Below are 17,737 nucleotides of genomic sequence, written 5' to 3'. Positions count from 1 at the left end.
CAACATCTATATGAATAAATAAATCTTAATTCTTAATTAATTCAATTTGCACCCTTTTGCAAACATATCTTTTTCCATATGGAAGATGAGGGTTATAGGAGCACAGGTTAGTGCTTGTGTGTGTCACATGTGTGTGTGTGTTTGTGTGGGTGTGTGCAGTGAGGAGAGTAGCCTTGAATAGCTTGCAGTCTGAGCCAGAACTGTCATGAAGCATTAAATCTAATGGGAGAGAGATGTCTGCAGACGTGCTCATGCAAACGCACACATAAAAATACACGCACACACACACACACACACACACACACACACACACACACACACACACACACACACACACACACTTGAATAAACACTCAGATGCCCACACAGGCATACAAAACATCAGCTATTAGTATTAAAGAGCAAAGATATTCAGAATCACACAGGTATTAACTTAAATGTAAACAAAGGTAAACACACACACACACACACACACACACACACACACAAACACACACACATTTGTACAGCAGGGAAAAAACAGAGCTCCTCTGAAAACAGAGGCTTTCATACAATAAGGGATGAGAGCAGGGAATGTCAGGCACAGGTCACACCAGTCCATTTTCCGTCCAACATTTTAGGACAAAGGAACACGTCATGTATTTATCCGCCAAAACAACAGAGCAAACAAACATGCAGGTGCATAATGAACAAGTAGAAAGCGGAACATCTAGACTTAACGTGCGATTGGAGAGCACAAAGGTCAGCGTGCCTGTAAATGTCCACTGGGGTTGTTGCAGACAGGCGATGGGTGGCAAGGGCAGCGAGTCACAGCAGTGTCACATTAGCACAGCGCTCAGCAGGATGGCCTGAAACTGATCCAAGCTGTCGCGTTTCTGCCTCCTTGTTTCTATTTGCCTCACTGTCTCTGAATCTGACTCCTCTCCCCTCCACTGAGGTTTAACTCTCTTTTTATCATTCTTTATTTTATCTACAACAATGCAGGCAAAAAATGATTAACCACCTTTGACATATAGTTGTACAATAAATATGAATGAATATGGAGTGGAATGGATAATTTCTTTGGATTTTAAAGTAAAACCAAGAAGTCGCTGCCCCGTCCTCTGCTGGCAATAATTTATCTCGCTGTGTGCTATAGCTGCAATACTTATTGTTTACTGATACAAAGTGAGTTGTTTTTTCCATGTTCAGTATGGAGGTTTAATGTGCTAGAATGATGTCATACTCTATTAGCACAAATAGAAAATATGTTGAGGGGAATGCTGTTAGTTTTTGAAGTTAGTTATAAAATGAACCACAAATTAGATAATTACTTTGACCTGCAGGTGGCACTAGATACAGACTGGCGTGGCATCACTAAAGACATTAGGCTCATTCGTATAAGCCATTTTCACCGGAATTTCATCAGAATTTGCCTAATAAATATTATATATATATTATTTAATTAAAATTATTCTCTTCCCCTCTTCCCCTCTCCCTCACTCCCTCTCTATTTGCCTCTTTCTGTCTCTCTGCCTCTATCTTTTCATTCCCATGACATTAACCGACATGGCGCTGCAGATCTCCTTGTTATATTGACCTGATGTGTCTACACACTTCACATGCTCATTTTCCTTATTGTTCATTTTGCGAGAGAGACTGAGAGGTGGGTTCTTAGTGACAGTGCAACAAATATCCACATCAGGTCCTCGATGACGCTCCAGCTCATATTTGCTCTGAAAGGGTCAAACAGTGTCATCTTAGAAAATAAGAACAACTACATTTGCCTCATTAAAGATAGGGTACATCAGAACTATACTCACTGCTGTTATCTTAGCAGAGTTCTTTGCATTATATCTGAGTCGTCTAATATTAAAACTTTTTTTTGTATCTATTCATAATCTTTTCCCTTAAAGATTATTCTGCTTTCTGTTCTAGGACAAGTTTTCCATTTAGGAACTTGGTATCCCTTTACACACATATTAGATTATTTCAACAGAGGCAGTGCAGAGTGTATGTCTGAATTGCTTGGCAGCTGTCGGGTCAGAATGAAGGTCGGCATGATTCCTGCAGGAAGCAGCATCTGAACAGGCGAGCTCAGAGATCTCACACAGTTGGTTCTACCATCATGGAGTCTTTGACCCACGAGCTAATTAAAAGCATCGAGCCATGGTGAGGGAAAGGGCCTTTTTCCTACTGCACCTTCCTGCCTTCTCACCAAAGAACTGAGGAAAGCCCAGGATTAAGTCATAGCATGTCTCACCCTCTCTATTTTCGCTTTCATGTGAAGAAATCGGGATGCAAAGCCTTAAACACTCTCCTCTCATGGATGTGCTTGTCATTTTAACATTGGGCTGTCACTCTATGTTACAACCTCATTCTTAACCTCTTTCATGCTGATATGAACTGTGGGATCTTATGCACGTTCACTGAAAGAACAATAAGTGAGCTGCGTGTTAAACAGAGCTCTGATGTTTTCTGAAGAATAGCCTCAGCAAAATACTGATGAAACATTTTGACTTTTCGTAATAAATTCGATTTTTATGGAGAATCAAAAACAAGATCTGTAAATGCCACAACCACAAACACACATGACTGTAAACATCAGTTTATTCAAATAACTTTAAAACAGGGTAATGTGTTACACAAAATATATTTGAGTGAGTGTGTGCAGTTCATTCAGTTTGCACGAGTAAAGTTACAGAATGCTTTTGGGCACATCGCTGGGCATATTGTAGAGCAGGATGCCAGTGAAGGTGCAGAGGTTGCGATCGCTGTCTGCCCAGACCCAGGAGCTGGCTTCCATGTGCACGTCAACCTGGTCTCCTTTCTGAAGCAGCAGCACGACTCCGTTAGATCCGTTATCGGTGACGTCAGACTCAGTTGCGTGTTCGGCAGTGCCCACGACAACCTCGCCGTTCTTGTACAGCAGCAAAAAGCCGGGGTTTCCTCCGTTAGCATGAGAGTAGAGGGTGAAGTGGTAAACTCCATTGACCGGTGCAGTGAAGAATCCTTTACAGGAAGGAAGAAGAAGGTCAGTCTTGTTTTTTTTGGGGGGGGGGGGGGGATCCAAAAGATCGTAAAGGGTCAAGATGATTACTCGCTTAATGAGAAGCATCGCAGTATATAAGGGTTAAAATTAGTTATAAAGTTTTAAGATATACAATGTGCAATGTAATATGTAAACAGTATTGTAGCTTCAAATTAAATTATTAGGCTTTTGTTGATCGAAAGCCCTTTTCCCCAGTATTGTATTTTTTGTGTAGATTAATTAAGCAAGCAAATACGTGGCCATTACCTGTTGAAGGATTATAGCTGTCACCAATGTTGGTGATGACTTTCTTGTAGATGAGAGTGGTCTCAGTGTCAAATGGCCCAATGTGCATTTGGTTCTCTTCCAAAGCAGCCGAGAAAGCCACCTTATCTGTTGAAGAATACATTGTTCGACATTGTAAAAATGTTTTTTCAGTGGTTATATTTCCATAAAGAGGACGTAAAGTACACACAGATTAAAGCTACTGAAAGAGCATCTCATCTACATATTTTCAAAGTAAAATGATGGTGTGTAAATGTATTTACCTCCGGACATTGTCGTCTTCACCTCGGCCACTGCTGCAGCTGTTTGTTCGACCTTATTCTCCAGCTCCTCTTGCACAGTTTGACTTGTCTCCAGTTTGGCCTCCAGCTCTGTCATGAATATATATTAATCATAATGTGAGCTCAGCTACATGACAAACAAACAAAGTGGAAACATGTCTAATACACAGTTTAAACAGAGGCTGAATGATGTGCTTGCCTTGATCAGCTGCTTTAAGTAACTCCATCTCAGCCTTGGTTTTTTCCAGCTTTGTGTTAATCTCTTGGCCTAAAATCTCTGCAGCATTAAGTCTAGCATCCAACTCTGTGGGAGAAATGGAAAGGTATGAATTTGGCGACTTTGTAAAATATATTACTTAAATCACTGCATAGAGTCACAAACGAATATCTATATTGTGACCTTTATCTATTCTCTCCAGTGCCTCCACTTTAGTTTCAGTAACTCCAAGGCGGGTGTTCATTTCTGTAGCCAGGCCCTCGCTGGCTTCTAATGTGGACTTGAACTCTAGTGGAAGATAAAATACAAGGATTATCCATGAATTCCGTCATTACATCTCATTTAAATCAGAGAAGGGATCAGATCGGTCATACAGTAGTTGTTCAATCACCCTAAAAAACCTCCCTCCTCATTCATAAATGTGGGGCTACCTTCATCAGCTGTCTCCAGAGCTTTCACTTCCCTGTCTGTGTCTTCAGTCCTGATCTTCAGCTCTTCGCTCAGGCTCTCAGTGAGTGCCAGTCTGGCTGCCAGCTCTGTTTGAAAAAGATCCGGAGTCAAGTCATCAGTTAGACAAATAAAAAAAATGTGGGTAATGTACAGCATCAGTGCTACAGGCATTCCCTTCATTCTCTTCACCTTGATCAGCTGTAGTAAGTGCCTGCACTTGTTTCAGTGCACATTCAAGGCTGAGATTCAGCTTCCCAGTCAGACTCTCACAGGCTGACAACCTGGTATTCAGTCCTTGGGTACAAGGCAAGGCGGGTTTATTTGTACAGCACATTTTAACAACAATGCAAGTGCTTTACATAAAATATAAAATACATCATGACAAATTATAAAAGCTAAATAAGACGATACAAAACAAGAAACATTTAAAAATAAATTACAAGTTAAAAAAAGAGTTAAATGCAGAATAGAAAATAAGTAATTAGAACAGGAACTACAGGAGGAACTAACAGAGCGGTGAATGAAATGAGAAGTGATTTAAAGGCTGTGGCATACAGGAAAGTTTCCAGCATCTTTTCATCCCTTTGTCACAAACGATTCTAACAAAGCAGTGGATTAAAATTGTGGTTTGAAATGCTCTAACCTAACAAACCATATGGAAAATTCATAGAAATTCCCAGTAGATAACCCAGCAAATTAGAAAGTTTACATATGAATATTTTATGCTCAAACTAAGCTCTACCAAGTGTTGGGCTATCTTGGTTTACCTTGATCAACAGTCTTCAGCCCCTTCACCTCAGTCTCTGTGATTCCCAGCCGGGCGGCCCAATCCCCCTCCAGACTCTCACTGCTCTCCAGTCTGGACTCAAACTCTAGGAGATAAATCTGGATTTCAGGCACCTGGTCTTGAGTCGTCTGGTGATAAAAAGATCGCTGATAAACATGCTAATGCACTAATCTCTTCATGTGTTAATGCACCTTTAATGTCCGTCTGTAACTGTGCCACCAGGGCTCTTTGTGTCCTAGCCTCAACATCAACAGTGTTCAGTCTGGCCTCCAGATCTGAGGAAAAAAAAACACAACACACATAGATAATTCCACAAGTAATTCCATCTCACATTTCTTTATTAGAAATACTAAGGAAATGCATAATTTACATTCATCAGCCGTCTGCAGAGCCTTCGCTGCTGTGTCTGCGTCCCCTAGTTTGTTTGTCAGCTCCGTCAGTCTGGTGTTCAGCTCTATTTGTTAAAAATGAGTTCGTAAATACTTTATGACTTCAAGTATTCAGGTGAATATATATCATGAGGTGAGATTAGTCATTTTACTGGACACTAATAGTAAACGGATTTGTTGCATTACCTCTACTGTCCTTTTGGAGTTTGTCCACTTGTTTTCTTTGCCCGTCTAAATTGTAGGCGTTCAGTCTGGCCTCCATCTCTGCTTATTGAGAATGTGAAGAAGAGGATAATAATACACTTCTGATTGTACTATTTTTTATATGTGTATGTAAATGTACATTACCTTTGTACTGCCGCACAACTTGCTCTACCCGCTTCCTCTGCTCCTCCTCCTGCATCTCACTGATTCTCAGCCTGGTCTCATGGTCTGTTGAACATCATGGAAATAAAGTAATAAGCAAATATACACACTTCACTAGGTAGTAATACACGCCTCTCCAAAAAGATAGGATTCAGACTAAGCTGTAAATGAATGACTATCACTATAAATTATTGTATTATTGATAATCAGATGAAAGATGACACAGTTCAAGACACATGATACATGATTGTTAATGTTTTTTCATTTAAATTCTATCCAGATGTACCTGTGAATCCTTTCTTCAGTGCATCCAACTGGCTCCAGATTTTGTCCAACAGGCTGTCATCGCCTGTCTTTTCTGTTCAGTAAATTACACCCAAAATATGCAGTATGAGGGAAGGTGAGATGTTCAATCCCATTAATTAGGAGGCAGCAGGAAATGCTACATCCTCCTGCACATACCCTGCACTTTCTGAAGTTGCACCAGTTGCTCTTTGGTCTGTCGGAGCTCATTTCTCTGATCGTCCAGCGTGGCCTTCATCTCTCTGAGCAGAACGAAGGTGTCTGCCTCATCCTGACTACCTGTGGTGGCAGTGAACCTCTGCCCCAGGACGTTGGCCTCAGACAGGCAGCAGCCGAGCAGGACAAGAAAAACCACCCACATCCTTGTGGTCTGTTGATCTATGATGCCTGGCGGGGTCTGCAGGAGCCACTTTTAAGTATCATGAGCCTGTGGGACAGATTATGCAAGGTCTGCATGTTGTTTGCATGTAGTTGACCACCTGAAGTTCAAGAAACATGTCCACCAGGGTCAAGGTCAGTGAGTAGAAAGATAAGAGGGTTTTAAAGACTAGAGAGCTGTGGAGAAATATTGACATGACTGCCCTGTAAATCTTATCTTCAAAAAAATTCAGATTGCAGTTCTTAGCTATTCAGTTTCAAACGTTTCATCCCCAAATATGACTTTAGCTAGAGTACATTTACTCTGTTACTGTACTGTATTTTACTTAAATAGATTTCCCTTCTGGTAATTTTACAGATAACATTAGACTCCGCCTCCTGCAGCAGCACGATCACTGGTGCAGAAGAAACACATAAATTGATTCAGCCATAAACATATATTATAATGGAAGTGTTCTTTCTTTCATTTAACAGATTATACAGTAGGTACAGTTGATTTGGTATATCATTGCATTAGCAGATACTGTAAGCAAGTACTTTTTATACATATGAGTGTATGTATATTTATATATCTAGCAACTACATGCTTACTTTATTTTTGAAAAAACAATTAATTTACTTGTTACTAATTGTGGTATTTTTTTTAAATGTCCCTTACTGATTGTAAGGATTTGAACAGCTGATTGAGTACAGGCCTTACTGATGTTTCAGTCAACATTTTACATTGTAAACATTGTTTTAAAATAATCTGTATAAGTTATATGTATTCAGCTTTTCCAGAGTTCCAGCTACATAGCCTGTGACATTAAATATGTGCTATATAAATCCTTTTTGCTCCTTTGAGTGACATTTAGAATGTCCATTCTCGCATGTTTGTGCACATGCTTGCCTTTAAGTGTCAGGACTGCATCATGACAGCGCAGTGCAGAGCTGGAGGTTGTGTGTTTGTGTGACTGTTGTGTGTTTTCAGTGCGTATGTGGAATCCCATCAGTTGGGCTCCAAGCTGCAAAGGTTGTAGGGTGATACAGTTCAAATCTGCATTAACACACGTATGTAGTCATAACTAGAATGTTGCCCGTGTATGTGTTTGTGTGTCGGGTGTGTGCATGATCTAAAGATATGTGCGTGTTTGCTGTATGTGATCTTAGACTGCATGTATGCAGTGCACATGATTAAGAAATGGAGTCTTCAGCGTGGCCTCGGCCAATGTCAGATGATCCCACAGGAAATCATTGAGATAGTGTTTGTTGTGATGTGGCACAAGACAAATAAAATGAAACTGATTCTTCATAGTTGAAACAGGCTTCATGGGAAATCCACTGGAGATTCATCCACTCATTCTTTGTCTGTATCTCTTTTGTCTTTTTAGCATCATTGTACTTGTTATTAAATTGCCCCAAATATTACTCAAAATGAGGACTCCTATATAAAGAATACAACTAAGGAAGTTAAGATGACTGTCTCATCTTGAAATAGACATTTCTATTTAGATGTTAAAAGACAGTATTAGGATGTATGTCCTATTCCTAAAACCATTTCACCCAGATCATAATCATTCTGCAAAAGTCAAAAATGAAGCACGACCATTTTAATGACAAAGAATGAATCAGAAACTCAGCAGCAGATTTGGGCCAGAAGGATTTCAAGATAGCCTGTCCTTTAGTGCAAGCCAGTAAGAGTTTTAAGCTGCAGCCACATCTTTCTATGAGCTGCTTTTTGTAGCTCTGATGAGCTGGTGTCTCACAAATGGTTAAACTCTTCTCTGTGTTTTCTGTTTTGTTGTCTGCTTTTGCACCCACGCACCAAAAGCGGGCTTGCTGTCAGAAGTTGTGAGCTTCCCCTGGTCTTTGTTCAGCTGTGGCAAGTGCGTTGTTGCAGGTGTTTTGAAAAGGGAGGCGAGATTCTGGGGTCACAGCTGTGGCCTCAACTTTGCTTTACACGTTTCTTTGTCTGAATCGAATCCCTGTTTGAAGAGATGTCTGTGTGCTTTTTAAAGCATTAATCGGGATTATCAATGCTGCTCTTAAGCTTCATATATTTGTGTTTGTTGCATTTTAACGCTTAAAGGTTTTTCTTGCTTGTTTATCTGTTCGGCACCTAGAAAAAAACTGTAAAATGTTGAAAATTCACAGCATCAATAAATCTGACAGATGACAGCAGGATTGATGACAGCCCGTTTTCAAATCCCCCTGGTTTAATCGTAGATAGAGTAGAGATATTTGATCAGAAATTATGAATTATCAAATGATCTCAAATCAGAGTCAATGCTCCAATGACAAATGTCCATATCATACTTTTTGGGAAGGATTGGACTTTGGTTGAGTTTCTAAATGTTATCACCAGTAAAGAAAGTCACTAATTATTCCTCCTCCACATGTCCGCAGATTGTTTTTTGCCTATTTTTTTTTTTTTTCTGATGGAGAATTATTTATCTGGTGTGAATATCTGATCTTATTTATTCTTACTCCCACACAGATCATCGCATATCAACCATATGGACGCTCTGTAGACTGGTGGGCGTACGGAGTGCTGCTCTACGAAATGCTTGCAGGACAGGTGAGTGGTGTATAAGCACACACACTTATATTAGCTCCAACCGGTTGAAGTACCCTTACCCTAAAACCAAATCTTAACCCTCAAACAGTTGTGTCAAGACATGATCTCCTCAATTCCTGTCTTGGTGACTCACCACCACAGATTGTGTAACACACTGTGTGCAGTCAAACAGGGTCCAAGTTTACAATAACTCATATATATTCTGAAAATGGAGGACAGAAAGTGTGCATATGTGTCAATATATATCATGAGAGCTGGTGGGAAGGTCTTGAGGAAACACCACCTGAGTACATGTGGGAATAAAGGGGGAGCGAGCAATCTGCTGTTGGATCATCGGTGGTGAGCAATTACATAAGAAGCACTGTTAAGTATTAACAGTTAAAGACATTCGTAGAACTTGGATTCAGGGTTTTAAACAGAATCACTGACTAACCAGCCATTGAGCTGCCTACATGGAGCAGATAAAACATTTTTATACTCTGCATTAAACAATTCCCTTTTGTCTTACCACTGGGAGGCCCACTCACAGTTTGTCTGTTTATTTGTGGTGGTGACATGGTGTTCTGCCAGTGGACATGAGTCATCATTATGGACAGTATTCAAGGGGACATACCAATAATCTGCTGGCTGGTAAAGAAGTGACTCTTTGGAAGTAAACATTCCCTCTGAAGAGAAGGATGGCATTTCCCTGCAACTGTATAAAAACTCTTATGTATCAGTCTGCTTGTTATGACTGTTGCATCTGCAGTCTGTGGTAAAATGCTTTTCAGCACCAACCTCAAAACAAAGAGATCCACACTTGAGTGGAATTTATACTTTAAAACACAATCATGACTTTTGCTGCAAAACAAACTGTAATTGTAATAACTGTAATTTGCTTTAATTCAAACACTTCATCTGGAAATGTTGAGAAAGTTAAAATGTTCATCCAACCCAATGTCATTTATAAATTTATAAATTCACACATTAATTTAAGATATCGTTTCTAAACCTTCATGCAAACGACATAGTTGACCTCTCGATATTTTACATTTTAATCATAACTTAATAATAAATAGCTTGAATATAACCAAATATGCAGCTCTTGAATAGAAAATAAAAAAAATGAATTTAAAATGTCAACATAAATGCACATCTCTTGTCTATGTATTGATTATTCTGTAAAATAAAGGTGTCCGTATAGTCTCATATCTGCAAACACAAACATTGACACCCATAAGCGTTTGAAAAGTTCAAAGCGACAGATTTTTATTGGCCTTTATTGTCAATCGCTCAGGTTTTTTTTATGTGTTTTTCAATTCTAAATGAACTTTGAGAAAGTGTCAGCTTTTAAACAATTAACAGAAGTTCTAACCTATTTAGATGTTCCCCTCCTCTGTCCATCCATGTGGAATATAGGGGGCATTGTGTGTTAGTAATGAACTGCTGCTAAATGGTCACACTACTTTTCACTCTGTGATAATGGACGAAACACAAACACTCTTGATATTGTGTCCCTTCCCCTCCCCCAGCCTCCATTTGATGGCGAGGATGAGGATGAGTTGTTCCAGTCTATAATGGAGCACAACGTGTCATACCCCAAGTCCCTGTCCAAAGAAGCTGTCTCCATCTGCAAAGGGGTGAGTGGATGATGTCATTCGCAATCAATATTTGTGGTCAAGCATGACTCGATAAATATATGTCAATCGATTCAGTTTCCATAAACACTTTGTACCTGCTGGTAGTGGTTTTGGATTTCAGTTACAGAAAGTGTTTCAGATAAATGCACGTGCACAGTCTGATAGGAAACCTGCCTCCTCTGTCCATTCTCCTGTTTAACTGCGACTGTTTTCTTGGCAAGCTTTTCCCACCTGAGTTGAAAATCCTGTAAATCCGCATTTGAAGCTCTGTGTCTTTCACGCTCTTCACTGAAGCCCAGATAACACAACTTGTCATCAGAGGGCTACAAGCCCTTCCCGCTTCTTCAGTTTTACGGAGGGCTGCGTCACATGCTGCAGGAAGGCTTTTCTTAGCTTCCCGCTGTCAGATGTCGGATACGAGAAGTCTGGCACAATTTTCTGCAAGAACAAAGTGTGGACCCTTTTTAAAAAGTGTCTGGAAACGTTTGGAACTGGGAACATTCCCACTCATTCATTATTAAAAGACTGAAGGGAAAACCTTTAGCTTTTCCAAAACTCTCCTCACAAGCACGACAAGCTTGGTGCTTTAAGGTTTATTCAAAATTCCTAGTTTGTATTTTTTTTTACTTTTTGTAGGATCAATTAATAGATAATGAACTATATCTTAGTAGATATATGGTATTTTGACCAGTAAAACTGTTAAGGACAACTACTTATGTTCTTTGGGAAGTGAAAAATCCGTTCTGTTATTTGTTTTAGCAACAGTCTTTGACATTGACCTTGTGCCCGTGTTGTAGTGAAGTTACAGAAAACTTGTCCATATTACACTGGCTTTATATAAAGACAGTACAGTTAACTTCGACAAGTCCTTTTGGACCATTTGGAATGGGCCAATTGCCTTGTTACTAATCATTTATTTACATTTAGCTTGGGAGCAGAAAACACAAAGTTACGATAACACCAAAGAGTTTATCAGGGCCTATTTAGCATTTTGAATATAGAGAAGTATTTATTACAAATTCTTTTAGAATTCGGTCCTAACCTTCCCCTGCGTTTTAAAGAAAAATCGCCTCTGCTAACATGACAATATCGATATTCCAGTATTATATCAGTTAGTCTACCATTGACTGCACATTGCTTGTTTGACCTTCATTGACACTTTACATGTACCACTCAGAGGCCAGAAAGAAACATTGGTTACCATGCTCCTCCTCTGGGGAGCTCATGTACATTAAATATGGAGGAATATTGGCGCTGACAACAAGCGGGTCACCTTTGGATGATTTAGTCTATAAATCATGACCGTTGTTTTAGACACATTCGTGAAATTGTTCACTTCAGTTGCAACAGAACTGCTGTTTCAATTCCCATGCATTTTGCTGTTTGACCCTTGAAAAAAAGCTCATAGCAAAGACTATATAAAGCAGGTTTACAATGTTATACTTGTGTGTGTTGATATAAGGAGGTTCATAGTGAAAGTAGTAGTTTTATTTCTGTCCTGAGGCAGCGCAAAGTCAATGAGCTGTGAAATAATTCGCTTTGTCTCCCTGTCCCTTCCTCAACTTGTTTTCTCTACGTGCCCCTTCTTCCTTTCCTCTTTACTTCTCTTAGCTGTGTGTGTGTGTGTGTGTGTGTCTGTGTTTGTGTGTTTTCCTTGGTCTGAGCTGAAGTCCTTGTCTCAACCCATGTTAGGCATAGCTCCAGCACTTCCCCTTAATGGATACATAGTGCTTGTCAGTAGCCTGACCCAAAAACGAAAAAGAGAGAGAGAGAGAAGAGAGAGTAGGAAAAAAAGAAAAGAGAGAATATTTAGAGGGAGATAAAAAAAGATTTAGAGCGAGGTTTGTATCTTGAAAAATTATGCTAATACAGTAAAGGGCAATAAAGGAGGAAAACAGAAACAGTAAAAAGGAGAGAAACTATATAAAATTGCTGTAATAGCAAGTGGACTTTAATTGCTTAGGACCGGAAACTGTTCCTATAGAGTCTCTTTTCTAAGTCGGCCCATATATCCTGTATAGTTCATTATATTTCAAATAGGTCACATATATAGCTACACATTCATCTCAGTAATGGGATGTTACCAAGGGATCATCCATTTTAATGTTGTTGTAGTTCACAATCAGAAAAAAAATGAACTCGAGGCAGGTTTGCATAAAAAGCTTTTTTTTTTGCGGGATGAACCCTTGGTTTATCCTCGAGTGTTGAAATAAAGAAAAGATTGAAGCATACGGGTTCATGTCCTGTTTGATGTCTTCATCCATCCCTATTGAGGTTTTTAGTTTTATTTTCCCTAAAGAAGGTACAAATGTAGCTTTTTTATCTTTTGCTTCAAGATATATGATGTGTGTTTTACAACTCTGTGGTGAACTCAACCCACAGTTGTATGTGTACAGACTCCCCACTGACTTAAATCTCTTTTACAACTAAATTAGTGGGTACACAAAAGTTTTCAAACACAGGTAAACCTGCTATAATACCAGATCAAACTATGTCAGCAGTCAAGTAGTTCATTTAAGATTGTTTATTGCCAGCAACAGAAGCAAAACAACTTCAGAGAGAGCCTAGCCAAAATAACAAACAAAACTCATCCCTAACTAGAACCAAACATACCTAACTAAAAGAAAGGTACAAAAACTCAACCTCCCTGTCAGCACTAAAACAGGAGAAAATTGTGTTGGAACAAAATGGCTACTCTCCCCTAGAGCTTCCTGGCTAGGGGTCTAACAAAGAATCACAAAACTAACAAGAACAGGAAAGGAATAACAAAAAGGTTCAGTGGTACGAGCGGGCACACAGCTCACCCAGTACAGACACACAGCTCAACAGTACAGACACACAGGCAGTGGATTTAGCAAGACAACAGCAGAGTGAGCAGTGAGCACAGCAAGAGGCAGAGAGGGACTGAAGAGAAGCTCCTCAGCTTTATACCTGAAGCCTCGGAGCAACACACACACACTCGGAGCAACACACACACACACACACAACAGCATCAGAACAACATTTGTATTCCTCAGGGGAATGTAACACAGGCACAGACATACATAGGCAGAAATAACCAATGTACGTCATTATTCATCCCACTGATGCAAAATAAAATAAATAAAAAGAAATGGACTTGATGGTTGGGTTGACATGGTGACAGTCCAGCAGTCGGTTCCTTGCAGGACATCTGAAGGTGTGAGTTGAGTCACTTTAAAGGTGGCAGGCAGCCTGTGTGTTTGCACCGAGAGTCCTTTTCACCCTTCACTGACAGTCCTGCGAACGGACAGAAAGCTGCAAATTACTTTTTCTTCCTCCGGCACAACTGTGTGAATTACTCTGCCAGCTGGGTTTAGATGTGCCCCAGCCCATTGCCTGCCTGTCAAAGGGCTTGTATCAAGAAAACGGGCCTGTGTTGTGTAATCTGTGACAATCCAGCTGCACCAGAGTACACACTCTCAAAGATATCTGTCCCTTAAATATCCCTGATGAAGTGATACAAATTCCTGGATGTCGATCTTAAATGAGTCTTAAGACTGGAAGTGTGAGTTTCTGTCTTTGGTCAGAAGCTGTAGATAAATCAGCATGTCATCGATATGTCTACACTTCAGGAGAACAGTCAAGGTGAGCAGCAGATGAAAGATCACATATTTAAGTGGAGGCACAGCAGTCCTACGTGCTGCAGCGTCTGTCTTTGAATACATACCTGCATCTTCTCTCGCTGTGGGCAAACCTCTGAGGAAGCCTATACAAAAAGATTCTGTGACATGAATAAGTCATTTGACCTCGGACTGAACACTGAAGCTCATCGGGCTCTATGTCCATCTCCAAATTACTCTTATTTAATTAGTATAAGTGGTAACCATTCATATACACACAAATAGTGGTAACGTTTTATTGTGGGTAGAAATTGCTTTAAGGCATTTAAAATAGTGAACAGGCAGTTCCCCAGGTCCACTCTCCAACTGGAAGTGTAACAAACTAATCTTTAACCTATTATTTGTATATGCTCATCAAGATAGTGTCAGTCAGCTCTGTCTTATTTTCACCGGGACAGATTTTGTTGTTGGTTATGTTTCCTGTGGGTAATTGTTTTGTCTTGGGTTTGTGTTTTTAACCAAGTGCAGATTGTGTCCTCACGTTGTCTGTAGTTCGACTGGAAGTTGCAGCATTTCTCTGAAGGCAGAACAGGCGGATGGAGAGAACGGGGGAAAACAAAACAAATATGTCACTGTTTTTTGGACCCATCTGTTAATTTGTCATTTACTGACCTAGATAAGAGACGGAGTCACATTAGGAAACACATCAGAGAAACAACACAGAAGTAGGAGGAAACAATGTGAGAGTTTTCCTGATGCATAGACACTGATTACTTTTAAGAGATAAAACAAAACCCTAAACTGTTAAACTAGTTTACAAGAGTCATGTTTAAAAATTCTAAACTTTAAATTAAACTAAACTAAAAATACTGTGTAGTACAAGGGTTGAATTACTCTTTCTCCGGCCGGTCCACTAGAACAAAGTCTGCTAAATGTCCGAACAGGCCGATGTGAGAACACAGCAGGAGATCCTCCACCTGAATCCTTTGGAGATTCCTGTGCTGTGAACCCGTCTGAGTGGAGAATCTCCTGTTGTGTTGCTCACGTGTGAAAGGCAATCTCTCCTAAGAAAGACTGGACCGAATTCTCCGGAGGTCATGTCTGAAAACAACTTGTGAAACATGTATTGTGTACTGTGTATAAATCTATGTTTTCCTCCTTTCAATCACAGTAAAGAGTCAATGATCTTGGTACGAGTGGAATCGTCTCTGTGATTCATCTATCGTCTCTTCGATGTCACTCCTTGACCCTGTTGTTTTTTCTTCCTGTGAGCAGCTGATGACCAAGCACCCGTCCAAGCGCCTGGGCTGCAGCGCTGAGGGAGAGCGGGACATCAGAGAACATGCCTTCTTCAGACGCATCGACTGGGAACGCCTCCAGAACCGAGAGATACAGCCGCCCTTCAAGCCCAAAGTGGTAAGTGAATAATCCTGCTCAGGGTCTAATTTAATCTCAACAGTCTAATTAAGTGTGACAATCACTTTAATTACCAAGGTTAAGATGATTGGTGCCGTCTCTCACATGGGTTTAGCCTTCATTAAAATAAGGCCACATTTCCCATCATGCTGTTTCTATCACAAAGTCAATGTTGTTCCTCTGGGCTTTAATTCCATGTGGGAGCACAGTGCAAAGAGCACACTGTGGAAACATAGCTTACTTAACTGATCAGTGTTTTGGGGAGTTGTCATGAAATTTTAACAAAACTAATGTGTGTTTCCATTAACCTGCTTTTATGGGCATTTTCCAATTATATATTAAAAATGAAAATGTCCCCTAAAAAAAAAATATATATAAAATCGCAACCCACTTGAAATCTAACTTTGACCAACATTGACTAATCCCACCACTCCCCAAGCAAAAACAACTATACCTGTGATTTTTAATGTTTGTCATCTGGTTGGGCCTCTTTCTTCTGCAGACGTTTAATGGCAGCCGCCTGGAGAATTAAGATCACCATCTATGTGCCAGTAGTAGTGAATAGAAAGACGCATTTATTCTTATTTTTCATCGAGATACAGATTGCCTTATTTATCAGTTAAAAATATCTGTGTTTTAGTCAGAAGAATGCAAAAATATATATGATTTTTTTTCATTTATGATAGAAGTTATTTCTAATGAATTATGGATAAACTGTGAAAAAAGGTTCGAGATTTAAAAAAGACATCTTAGGAATCATTGCCAACTTTTTTTTATGATTCAATCAGCTGATTTATCGATTGTGTTAATGATTTACTCAGCAGTATTGGTATTCGCCCCAATCAGTTTCTCCATTGTTGCTAATTTTCTGAAGATTTTTATAAAATTTGGACGCCAAAAATACCTAACCTGCATCCCAATATTTGAGAGCCCTTTACACAATGCACCTAGATACACAACAGCAGCATCCTTTGTTCTTCCCCTTGCCTCATTGCCATTCAGTATCCTCCCATTGTGCCATAGAGCAATCAACAGTTTCCCCTCAAACACAACACAACCAACTAAATGCAGTTTAAATGTAGCTTCTGTCTGACAACTTGTCCTCTCATGTGTCACATGCACATGCAAACTCGGTACACATGAAGAAGACAAGTAAATCAATGCAACCTTCTGAAGTGGACACGTGTAAACAAACAGGAACAGATGGATGGGGTCATCGGTTCAAGACAAATCTGTTATGGCAAGGCATATTCTGCTGTGCATCTCCTCCCTCGGGGACTATTCGTTCTTAGCTGTTTGTTTGCCAACCTGTTCCTCATCCTTCACTCAGATTTGTCAGAGTACACACACAACAAGGGAAAGTCACTAGTTACAACTTATTTTGATGCACTATTTTTCTTTGTACCTGTATTTTAGATTTTACACCACACGTTTCTCACAGCGTTTTGTGTTTCATACGTTGAATCGTCGTCAAATGAAACTGAAGAGGTGGTGCAGAAACATCTACCCTTCTCTATAACCTTTCATCCTGTAATGGGGAGGTGCAGCCTTTCAGAGCCCAAATTTGGTGGGAAGCAAGAGGTCAACCAGAGCTATGGTCTGTTACTGGGTTTACTTCCAGTGTGTGTTGTGGGCACTCCAGGGGGAATCACAAGATAACTGGTAGAGATTTGTTTCGGAAACAACCCTTCCATATGTTTGTAGTTGTTGACATGTGAAGGTGGTGACATTCAAAAGGCACTCGGCTGATGTAATGTGACAGTTGTGCCTTGTCACAATCCCATAAAGAGTGGCTGACAGTGCTTGGAGTGGAGTGTTGAGAAAAAGAAGAGAAGGTTTCTGTGCGTTTGGTGTTGTCGCATCTTTTTATGGAATCCCAGATTATTTTTTTTTATGTGGGCATAGGCTACATATGGCATGTTTTATGTGGACCATAAGTTATTTCAAAGCCATTCATCTTTATGCATAATGAATGTGACTTTCATTTATTATGAATGTTCCTTTGAATCTACACATGATCATCTAGAGCATAGACATACACACACTTTCTCCCTGTCTATATAACATAATCTCGCACACACACGCGTCTGCGTCCCTA

General features: G+C 39.9%; 1 protein-coding gene across 2 annotated transcripts in view; it reads left to right on the top strand.

Annotated features, from left to right (window-relative positions):
• The window catches only part of prkcaa (protein kinase C, alpha, a), a 127,788-nt gene that overhangs the window by 98,967 nt on the left and 11,084 nt on the right, over nucleotides 1-17,737 (top strand). For both annotated transcript variants that reach the window (XM_062387082.1, XM_062387083.1), the window contains 3 exons: nucleotides 8,943-9,023; nucleotides 10,535-10,642; nucleotides 15,499-15,639. In XM_062387082.1, the coding sequence (XP_062243066.1) occupies nucleotides 8,943-9,023; nucleotides 10,535-10,642; nucleotides 15,499-15,639 (330 nt within the window). The remainder of the gene's footprint in view (nucleotides 1-8,942; nucleotides 9,024-10,534; nucleotides 10,643-15,498; nucleotides 15,640-17,737) is intronic.

Source organism: Platichthys flesus, chromosome 5 (genome assembly GCF_949316205.1).
Source record: "Platichthys flesus chromosome 5, fPlaFle2.1, whole genome shotgun sequence".
NCBI lineage: Eukaryota > Metazoa > Chordata > Actinopteri > Pleuronectiformes > Pleuronectidae > Platichthys > Platichthys flesus.
This window is presented reverse-complemented; position numbering and strand designations above follow the sequence as displayed.